Source organism: Thunnus thynnus, chromosome 8, assembly GCF_963924715.1.
Source record: "Thunnus thynnus chromosome 8, fThuThy2.1, whole genome shotgun sequence".
NCBI lineage: Eukaryota > Metazoa > Chordata > Actinopteri > Scombriformes > Scombridae > Thunnus > Thunnus thynnus.
In genome coordinates this window covers 28,861,008-28,872,612 of record NC_089524.1, presented here as the reverse complement: position 1 = coordinate 28,872,612, position 11,605 = coordinate 28,861,008, and the positions used below count along the sequence as shown (strand labels likewise).

At 41.4% G+C, this 11,605-nt stretch overlaps 1 protein-coding gene across 4 annotated transcripts in view; it reads left to right on the top strand.

Annotated features, from left to right (window-relative positions):
* The first annotated feature begins 70 nt into the window (after positions 1-70).
* The window catches only part of crocc2 (ciliary rootlet coiled-coil, rootletin family member 2), a 34,485-nt gene continuing 22,950 nt past the window's right edge, over positions 71-11,605 (top strand). For all 4 annotated transcript variants that reach the window (XM_067597810.1, XM_067597809.1, XM_067597813.1 and 1 more), the window contains exons 1-5: positions 71-415; positions 1,643-1,796; positions 1,927-2,042; positions 10,556-10,708; positions 10,793-10,876. In XM_067597810.1, the coding sequence (XP_067453911.1) occupies positions 359-415; positions 1,643-1,796; positions 1,927-2,042; positions 10,556-10,708; positions 10,793-10,876 (564 nt within the window). In that variant the 5' untranslated portion in view covers positions 71-358. The remainder of the gene's footprint in view (positions 416-1,642; positions 1,797-1,926; positions 2,043-10,555; positions 10,709-10,792; positions 10,877-11,605) is intronic.

Below are 11,605 nucleotides of genomic sequence, written 5' to 3'. Positions count from 1 at the left end.
GTATCCTAGCTCGTGGCGTCTGCCCTGCCATGGTAACACTCAAGCCAGCATTCTATCTCTACGGCAACGGCCCGGAAGCGCGTGGTCACCTTGGCAACGTCAACTGGGATTAGCTACATGTCTGCAGTCGCTCCTAAAGTTTCTTGGAAAAAAGTTTTGTCAGTGATTTTGCTTGACTTTTCTAATTGTTTTAATGACTTGCCTGGTTTGGTCTTTGTTTGACTCAACATTTGACTGCTTTCAATCTGAAAGTTTTATTAGCTCATAGCTAGCTAACGTTAGAGCAACATTTTTGTCTCGTCAGACGACGCCGGGTATGATTTAACATTTTATTGTTAATGCTGGGCCTATTTCTGTAATGAGTTCTCAACGGGAGCAAGGTGCGCACTCACCTGGACTGGAGGCTGTGATTCAGGTTGGTAACACAACAGCTATTGTCCCCTAGTGATGGTTTTCAGCGTCTGACCGGAGAAATGACGACCTGAGATTGGATACACCACCTCTGCTGGGGCACTAACTTCATTGACTTCAAGGCAAACGCTGTATTGTAGCGATTAAACAATGATAGATGAATAAATTATTCTGATTTAACTAAATGCATTTATTCAAGTAGAGTACTTATACAACTTTGAGGTACTGTACTTGATTATTTTCATTTCATTAGACTTTATACTTCTACTCCACTAGAATTCAGAGGGACATATTGTACTTTTTACTCCATTTGACAGCTTCAGCTGCTAGTTATTTAAGATCAAGATTAAGATTTTACTTACAAAACATATGATGAGTTTATAAAATATGATGCAGTCATACTTTAAACTATCCAACACTATATAAAATTGTTAGAATTAGCTCCACTTCGACCAACTACAACAGTAAAATGCCACTTACACATTAATGCATCAGTAATGATAACAGTCACAGGGCCATTTTCTGCATAATAGGTACTTTTCTTTTAATACTAAGTGGATTCTGCTAATAATACTTACGTACATTTACTTAAGTGTCATTTTCAATGCAGGACTTAGAAATTACATGTAATGGAGAATTTTTATATATTGCAGAATTGCTACTTTATTTAGGTAAAGTATCTGGATACTTCCTCCACCACTGATTACTGTAGATGAAAATGCCCAACACTAAAGTAGTGTAGAATATCTTCGGCTAATAATAACAATGCAATAATATAAAATATATAATAATATAAACCTCTGAAAGGGTCAGTTCTGCATAATGACTATTATTACTTTTTACTCTTTCAGCACAGTTTGTTACCAATACTTATATACTAACAACTGATGATTTTTTTTCAGAATTGATTAATCAGACAATTACTTCTTTTTTTTGATTAATTGATTAATTGTTTAGTTTATAAAATGTAACATTTATAAATAGCTTATTTGTACAATCAACTGGAACGGATTAATTTTTGGTCACTAAAAACAACTTTTAATATGATTATTTAATTATCAAAATTGTTGCAGATTCATTTTCTGTCAATTGACTGACCAGCTGTTTCAGTTGTTTAAGCAAAAGATCTAAGTCCTCCTTCCTCCACTGTTGTCCTCATAGCCTAACTTTGACTAGTTGGGCCTTTACTGCTCAGCCAAGTGAAGGGTCGATGTGATTTTTGTGATTGTAGAAACTGGAGGAGTCCTTGCTTCACTCTGAGGGCAGCTCAGGAGAGAGGACTTTGACACTCCGACGTGATGGGCAGGAGTCCAGTGTCACGCCTGTGCCTGTCTTCACCCGCATCCGCCAGATCATCACCCGCAACCTGGTCGAGCAGGACGCCGGTAAGGAGGAGAGCTGTAATCCAAACACACAGACAATAGCGTTGAGTTGCCTTGCTAGATATCAGTTATCAATACATCCCATGCGGTGAGACTGACACTTCTGTATGCATGACCTGTTTCCTAATCCCAGGTGAGAGCTCTGAGGTCAGTGAGCCAGAGGAGAGCAGGGCCCTGAGGGAGCAGCTGTCTCCGAGCCAGACGGACCGTGACGAGCTGCAAGTCAAACAGGCCGGTCTCACAGACAGGGTAGGAGTGACACGTTCTTGGGTCAAGGTCAAGCTGTGGAACATTATTTAGATATTTAGCATTTGTTGTACCCATGCCATTAAAGTATTATGTTTGCTCTGCAACAGAAATGGAAAAAACAAAGAACTATGCATAACAAAAGGGATGCACAGGTGATATCCTCTAGGGAAGTCCATCTGATACATATCAGCATCTACTTATCCTTAATTTGAACAACTGTACAGAGGAAATGTAGTCTGCTCATGAACATAATTATGCTACTGTCAACATGTGTAACCACTACGATGACTCGCACTTCATCAGATAGTCTCTCTGAGTAGCCTACTTATTTTGTTCAGGAATTACTAGCTGAGAATGCATTGGCAAACATTGTTTATAATATGTCAGATGTTTGTGCAGTTCTTACAGGAGTTGGAGTATGTACCGTAACACTGTAGATGGGAAATTTGTGCAGTTTTGTTTGGAGATGAGATCAAGAAGGTCAACCACACTAGAGCATTGACTGCAAAAAGCTACATGCGTTTGAAATGGAATATGGTTACAGTAAACATCAGTGTAGCAACGCTCTTTCCAGCAGGGAAAGCCTTTGGGTTCTGAGCAAACAAACAGTGTGGGAAGGTTGAATCAGCTTTGCATGTACTGTAGTGAAAACTGAGTACATACTGCACAGACTAACGATTGAATCGACGTAACTTGGCACAAGCGCGTTTTATGTCATACATTTTTTCTTTTATTAGCAGCTGAGGAACTACAGTTTATAAATTACAGTAAGAACTTTTATAAGCATCCATTGTGTGTGTGTGGGTGAGTCTGGATGCATGTGCGTGTGTGCATGTGTTTATAAGTGTAAATAAGAGAGGGAGGGAGCGGGGTTCATGAAGGGTTTCCTTGTGGTCTGTTCAGGTAGACTCAGACCCCCTATGCTCACGAGGACCGGCGTCTCCCTTCATAGCCCCCCATGGTTGCCCCTCCGTGTAGTGACTGCTGTTTTGGGGGAAAATTGTGAAGGTCACCGGCCTCCTCCCTCGAGACTGTCGAAGAAAAAGCTCATTTTTCACGGTGCACAAAGCAGCCATTTGTGATAACACTGCCCTCATTCTGCTGCTTAAATCTAATGAACTCCCACTGCTTGCTTTACTCTTCGAACTTATTTTAAAACCAAGGCTATAAATATAACCTAATTAGCTTGGCAGATATATATAGCGTATTTATTTTGTTGGTATTTTTAGATGTGTGAAAAGGCGCTAAACAGAAAAAAACATAAGCAAGTGTTACTGATATTTGATGCTTGCACCACTGAGTAGCAGTTTGAGGAGTGAAGGTGCAGGGTTAGCACGAGACCTACCTTTTTGTTATTTTACAAAGATCAGAGAAATTATAAAGCGGCTGAATGTTTTATCTTGTAATGGCTCACAAGTCAGGAGGTTCATTACAAGACTCCTGTTGTGACTCGTCTGTTCCAGTGAAAGCTCCTGTCTTCTCCCTACTATTTTTCTGTGCAGAACAGCATGATTGTTTGGCAGCTTTGCTGTTATGTGATGTTAATGCAGTGTGCTAATCAGTGTCCCAGAGCCAAATATACTCCCTTGGCTGTGGCACCCATGTAGAGCTAATGTTCACTCTCACCTACAAATAATCTACTTCCTCGCTTAATATTTAGTGCAGTTGAAGTCATCTTACAGTATATCCCTGCACATATCACATGCAGTATGATCAATTCAATTTGTATCCTCACCTGCTCTTGAGGGAGCAGCCAGACAGTTCAACACCAAATCTTTGGAATTACTGGGCTGTAATTCAATAGTCAAACTGTGTATTAACATAATTGGTTGAAGATGTATTCAGGTCTTTTACTTTTACCAATACAATCATGTAAAAGTCTTGCATTCAAAATCTTACTGAAGTAAAAGTACAGAAGTATTAATAGCAAAAGTATCAAAAGTAAAAGTACTGTTCCTGCAGAGGCATTGCTCCTGTGAATGATATTAGATTGACTAGACTGCTACATAAATTTGTATTAATATTTTGGATTTTTTTTTGTGAAATATTGGATAATTTTTGCCTCTTCAGGACTCAAACTGTTTAAATTAAACCATACGGGAGGTTTAGAGGGAAAATCTTACTGGAACTGCTAACAACTCATAGTCATCTGAAATGTGACAAGGGGCCTCTATACTAGACACTGTTTTTTGTCTTTTGTAAAAGATGACCAGGTACCACCTTACCCATACAGTGACAACCATCCCACAGTCACACGGTCACAGCTGGAGTATGCCCTTGTGTCAGCTCCAATGGTCAAACTACCAGCTCTCATAACTACTTTCAGGCCAACATGCTCCATACCTTTTTGTGACCAGGTTGATGCAATGTGACCAGGTATTTTTCATTCCAATATGTACCAAGCCAAAGACAAAGAAACTTTGAAACCGGCAGCTTTAAGTCGTTAATCGCTTAGTATTTGTTGCTTAGTAACTCCCCAGCAGATGCAAGATGACAACAGACACCATTTCTGCCATTTGTGCCATAGCAGAGTGCTTTCTGAAATTGTATTGAATCGCTCCACAGTATATAGATGTCACATGGAATAGATAGCTGTGTCTCATGTCAGCTGCAGCAGATCCACCACAGAACGTGTGACAGTTGAGAAGCAAACATAGTTATCCTAAATCCCTATATTTCCCCAGCTATCCTTGAGTCTTTTTGACCTGACAGAAGACCGTTAACACAATACTGGTGAAGTCACACCTGGACTCTGAAAGCCTTCCTCTGTGTCTCTGTTAAGTCACTCAGTGTGATCTCTGGTGACCCCAGCAAATTGCACCTGAACCAGGATAAACCTTGACCCAGTTTGTGAGTTGGACGGCCTCAGGAGGTTGGAGAGCATGTTGGGGTGAATTCTGAACCCTCTGTGTTGCTTTTGGAGCCCTGCCAGTGCGCATTTTCTCAGACGCCGACATCCATACCCCACTGCCTCAACACTTAGCGAGTGGCTGCACAATACTGCAGTGTGGCAGTCAGTTGGATAAAGATAAACTCTTGCTGAATGATTTCTGACACCAACTGCCATTTGCCAGTGCCCTCTGATATCTTGAATCCCCTGGGTTCCCGCATAAGAACCCTGTCAAACATAGTTGAAGCAGATAAAGTCTGTTTTTAGGGATTGTGTTACTGTCCCCTTTTACCCTGCTACCCCCTCTGTTTCCAGTTTGTTTTTCCTCCTGGCAAAAACCCATTCATTTAGGCTGCAGTTTGCATGGAGCGCTGCCAAAAAGTCGGACTCTCTCAACTATCATGAAATTGTAAAAATTAATTGCCTTCCCCAGAGAAAATATGCCTAAAAGCCCATCCCTGCACAGAATTTCTGATGAAAGTATTCCATTAAACCTTTTCAACATTTGACATTAGGCTGCTCATGTTACCTGACTTTAAAGTCAAACATTAAGCACACTTTTCAGTTCTTTTTCACATGTCAAGACTGTCTAATCAGATGTGATGTCTTGAACTGACTGAGTGGGTGTATGTGTGCACAGGTTTTGCATGGCATTGTCCTTGCCGGGGGCATTGTGTTAAGTATTACAAGGCCAGCCACATACTTGTGAGTACACTGTATGTATTCTTAGTTTGGCTGTATTTACACAGATCACTTGAATCCCTGTATGCCATCACAGCAGCTGTCCCCATAACCAAAAAGTTCACTCCACTCACTTACAGCAGCTCCCCCTCCTCACTTCCATTCTCCCTGTTTGTTATCCCACATTGTGTAATTACTGTCAGTGATGATACATAAACAGCTTTCACAATCAGCTGGGGCTCTTTCACAGAGTCAGCACTCAGGGGGTAATGCGAGGGGAAGGGGGGAACGGGTATGTTGTTGAAGTAGGATAGTAAGTTTTGGGCAGCTTGGGGGCGATGGACATCCGCTCCAGCTGTGTTTAGGAATTTGACAGATAGTGCACTCCATTAATTCCCTTTATTAAGCCTCTGGGCCCAGGCCAAGCCAGGGAAAACGATTGCAGCTGTAACCCTTCACATGCTGGCTGGACTGTGCACTCATGGCCAGATGTCGCCCCGAGTGAATCAGAGACACAAAGAGAGACTGAGAATGTGGACTAGTTGCTGGATATGTCTGGAAATGTATCTCTGTATAGATAAACAGGTATGGATCCACAATGCCAGTGCTGTATCTTAAGAGAGGAGAGGAATAACCTCAAGGCATTTCATAAAAACTCAGCTGAAATATTAGATAAACTGGTGAGTTATCAGATCTCCAAATGTTGTGACATTAGGTCAGCAAGAGAATATTGCAATCATAACATGGTAACTGAAATGGATTGGATTTTGATCTACCACATGAGCAAGGCAGCAAGCTTTGGCCCAAACACCAAAGCCTTCACAAGGGCCTTGAAAATGATTCTCTTGTTGCTTGTTGGCAGATGAATCAAAGCAAGATTATCCCTTGATGTTGTTTGAAATATTCATCAAAAGAGACAATACAAGGAGTGGCACAAATCATAAATATCAAGAAATATAAAAAGCTAATTCAAAGCACATTTTAAGAGGCGGAAAAGTCTTTTACTTTGGAAACATAAGCAGGGCTCAAGAAACAGATACTTGGGAATGAAAAAAAAGAAAAGGAACCATAGCAACCATATGGAGGCATAAAACATACCATGACAAAAAGGCTGTTTTCGTATAAATTGCATCTTGAACATTACTGCTGAATGGCAGTAGATGACCTCAAAGAGTTAGGCTATGTTAGGATTGGGCTCAGCCCACTTTAGGGGGCCGCGGAGGCTGCTCGAGAGTGATTGTACTCTGAGGCAGATCGTAAATAGAAAGGGTGTTCAGTGAGCGCACTTCTGGGCCCCCAGTAAGCCCTATAAGCCCTCGAGTTAGGGCAGATGGAGTTCTGGGATTACTCGCCTCTCTCTTTTGCCTTTTTACAGTCACCAATGGAGGGGTGTGTTGTGAAGAACAATGAGTTCAAGCTCACTTGGAGATGAGGGTGATGAGATGTAATGATGCAAGCAGAGCAATGGAGTAGATGGTGTTGTAGGGGAGTTTAACAAAGGTGGGGGTCTCAGCCCCACCTTCAGCAGACTGTTATGGCGCCCTCTTGGGAGCTTCCTGCATGGAGCATGGTTAATCCAGAGCAGCCCGCGGCCTCCTGCTTTACAGCTGACTGGGGAGAAACCATAAAAAAAGAGTCCTCTCTGTAGTGTGTGGAGCAGGGGCGAGGCACTGGCAAGAAGCCCACACACTGCAGCTATGTATGAAAAAGCGCAAACAACCCTCCTCATCAGGGCAGGGCGGGGACCTGTAGGAGTTGCCAGAGACACCTGGTCACTGAGTGCATAGGAAGGTAGGGAGGGTGGAGTCGGCAGGAGCAGCAGTTGTTGATGGATACCAAACAACACAGGATGCACACAATATGCAAAAAACTCAATTTAACAATTAAACACTTTGTTCATATAAGAACAAATGAAAAATGTGTGTAATTGGCTTGACAATCCAGCTGTAGGTAGTGTGTATATCTCTGCATTTTAGGTAGACCACATAGAGTTCAGGAAATACAACTTCAGGTCAAAATGAGAAAAGTTATTTCCGTGTTTCTGACTAGAGGTTGTGATACAACATTGGATGCAATGAAGGCTTGCAGTTGTGAGTCCCCACTAACGCTGAACAATGGAGGCAGTGGTCCTGTGGCCACAGACCCTTAAAAGCCTCAAAAGCCCAACTTTCATTATGTGTATCATATAAGGTTATTGGGATATAGAGAGCTCCCTGGTAGCCAAATGATTACAGCACATACCACATAACTTCAACATCCCTGGTTTGACTCCGGCTGGAGACCCTTGTTGCATGTCATGCCCCTCTCTCTCTCCCCCTGTTTCCTATCTAAATGCCCCAAAAACATATCTTTAAAAAAAGAAACATTTGTTGGGTTGTTATTACTGTAAAAGGGAACCATGGCACAAACTATTTTAGCAGTTTCATTATTAATGCAGCTATAATCAGTGTTTCTATATTAGCAATGAATTGCTTGATTACTCGTACTGTATGTGACAGGGTCTTGTATGCGAAGCTATGGAGAATTGTCATCTCACTCTGCAGTTCCTCTCAGCTCTATGGAGCTTCATAGCATCTTTCAGCTCATTGTTTTCAACTTTACTGTTTTGGTTCCCTCTAACTGCTCTCATAATGTAATTTTCTGCTACAAAAGGCAGCTGTGTTTAGCTAAAAAGCTCTAAATCCCACTGTACACTACCTCCCAGCACCAAATGGCTCACAGACAAAGTTAGCTTCTAGCTGGTGGACATGGTGGAGATCCACATTTCCCTTTTGTTTGGTACACTCGATACAACACATCAGAATGGGGATTGCATCCTTGCAAGACCAACCTGGACATAATCCCCATACTGACATGTTGTATCTCATTTTACAAAAAAACAAAATTGGATTCACATTCACCAGGTGCATGGCCAAACAAGTAACTGTTTGCTAACAAGCTAGCCATATCAACTTAAATGGTGATAATATGTCAGTGTTGTGTTCACAGATTGTTTCTGCTGCTGCTAAGTGGCCAAAAAATCTGTTATTGTAGGCTGCATTGTGTTCACTTTGTGCATATTTCTAAATAAATGTTTTAAGATGTGTTTACTTGCAGGTCACAAGACACATACAGTACACAACACAGAGAAAGGTGGTGATGATGCACAAAGGCCATTTTTACATCAGGGCCCCCAGATAGGCTAATCTGGCCATGGTTGCTCCCTCTTGGGCAGAATCTTATTGGTGGCAAATACGTGAGAACAATTTAGCCTTTTGCATTTATGAGTGTAAAATTACAAGGGTGACTTTAATTTATTTGTGAATGTTAATCATAATATATCTATATTATATACAACATTGTTGTAGTATGGTCTCAGTTGGAGTGTTATCCCACCCCTCCAAATTGTAACAGCATTAGACCCCTTTATAAGACTCTATAGGTACATAGATTGTGCTCACGTGCTGGAATACAGTAAAACTTCTGTGCTATGGCCATGTATTGAAGGTGTGTTCATAAAGTACATGCTTGTTAGTAAGTCAGTGTTATTGCTACAGTTGTGCCAAATACTTGAAAAGATGCATAATCACTAATGCTCCACACACAGCTGTTTCCAGGAGTCCCTTTAAACACAGCTGCTGCAGTTCTGTGTGTTTCAAACACTCCGCCCATGTTGTTCCTCCCTTCTCAGTCCCTAAAGCTGTCACCTCAACAACGGGCAGTAAAAGAAGCTTTTGTGCTCTCCAGGTCCTCAGAGAAAAACACTGAAAGCACAGAGCCAAATGCATGATGGCCGTTAGTGTAGTTTGTAGTATAAAATGCTGAAAAGGGCATTTGAAAATGTGTTAATAATGGTGGCAAAGTGGCTGGGTCCAGTGTTGAACAGTGAGACTATTGTCTTGGCTCTCTTGGAGACTGCTGGAGAGATTAAGCACCCAGAGAAGAGATGAGGTACAGAAGAGAGGAGGGAGGGAATGGGTCGCAGGGTTGATTTGAAGGGCTTGGATGTTGGTTTGGAGTGTGTTGCAGGGGAGGGGGCTCTCTCGCTCTCGCTCCTTTCCTCTCTTTTTAAATGAGAAGTCGGCAAGGGCAGCTGGAGGCACGCAGTGTGTTGTAGTGCTCTAGGGCCATGTGGTTTGTATTAGTGAGGACAGGGTGTCTGGCACCAGGATAGAGAGTGGGTGGTTCAGAGGGAGTTTAGGTTGTGTGAGGTTGAGAGGTTACAGGACATTTGGATTTCAGATATGGGAGAGGATATGAGATTCCACCATGAGAAATGTTTTAGATGCATTTGACAGATGCACAGTCACATACACATAAACATCAACATACAAACAAACTGTACTTGGACACTCTGTAGACTACTGTACCACATCTTTAAATCTAGCCACTGTTTGTCCAACCATCAATCACGCTAAATTAATACTGTGAGTCTCTAGATGTGTCTAGTCAGTCAAATATGGGTCATTATTGGGTTTCTGTTCTCATGGGAAACATACTATGCAGATTTTTAACCTCATCAGTATTGATGTCATTGAATCATGTCATATAAACTACCCATCATGGGTTCTGTAAAGTAAGATGTTACTTTTGGCATGAACACACATTTGCAGAATTCTTCAAAAATGCATTGCACAAACTTCCCATGCATTAACTTCATTTTTTTCTCAAACACAACCCACAGTGGACTATGAAAACTGCTAAGTGACCATTAATCATTGGTATATCAGATTGATAACCATAATAGAATGCAATCCAACATATTTGGTGTGCAGTAAATCCTTGTGACTGGCGGGATGGACATACAGTTCATCCCACAGCCCAGTACAACAACACCACAACAGCCACAAAAATGACCATAGAGTTCAATCAACACCACCGTGACGCACTGTCAAAAAAACAAAATGTAATAAGCCAAAGTCTATAAACTAATTTGTTACCTCTGTCCATCCATCTCGATCAGATGCTGATGCTGCAGTCAGCAGTGGACTCAGACCAGGACAGTGTATCACAAGGACCCCTGCATAACAAGGAGAGAGCTTACAGACAAAGACTGCAAGTCTACCAGGAGGCCCAGCAGAAACAGGCCCAACTTGTTCAGAAGCTGCAGACCAAGGTGACTAGAAATGGAGCTCACAATTCACAACTCTTTAATGGCTCTTTTGGCTCAACTGTGCACCTTATGCTTGTTTTATAACAGGTTCTTCAGTACAAGAAGAGGTGTGGGGAACTAGAAGAGCAGGTGCTGGAGAAGACCTCAGAGTCTGAGAAGATGAGATTGTTGGTATGTCAAAATTGTTGCATCACGTTGATATGGATTTTCCACAAAAAAAAGTACCTCTACTCCTTCTCTCTGATAAAAAAAAGTCCAGAACCTTTAACTGCTGGATGCAAGATGTCTCCTTCTTCACTGTAAAGTCCAGTCTCATTGTTTGTGCACTGGAGGCTTCAAGTTTCACATCACACTTGTGTAAGTTACATACTGGACCATGACCAGCTCCAAACTAGTTGAAATGTTACAAATCCTGCTACTCCTAAAACTCAGATTTTAAGGTGAGCAGAGAAACTTTCCACTTTCAGCAGCTGAATGTGAAAACAGCCTTTGAGTGGTGTCAAACTCTGCACAAACATCATTCTGCACAGTGAAGCATTGAAGCATAAACATCCAAGTGAAGAAACAATAAGTTTCGTAGAGGGGGACTTAAAACTCTTGTTTGTCCCATGGAAGCAAAATGTTTTTTGTTTAACTTGTTATAATTCATTTAGACATGAGAACTTTGAACCAGAAGAATTTTGTTGCAATATAATCCCTTTCTTTATGCTGATTTGTTTGAATCTAGTTGTTTATGCAAGCAATGAAGATCATTTAACAAGTAAAGAAATCGTGCATATCTGAAAAGTAAAACATGGACTTTTAATGTTGTGAATAAGATTTTGGCTTGTATTTAAATGTATTTTATTCATCCAAATATTATTCTTGGCTGAGTGGCGCCTACAGAGAATTTGTATTAGC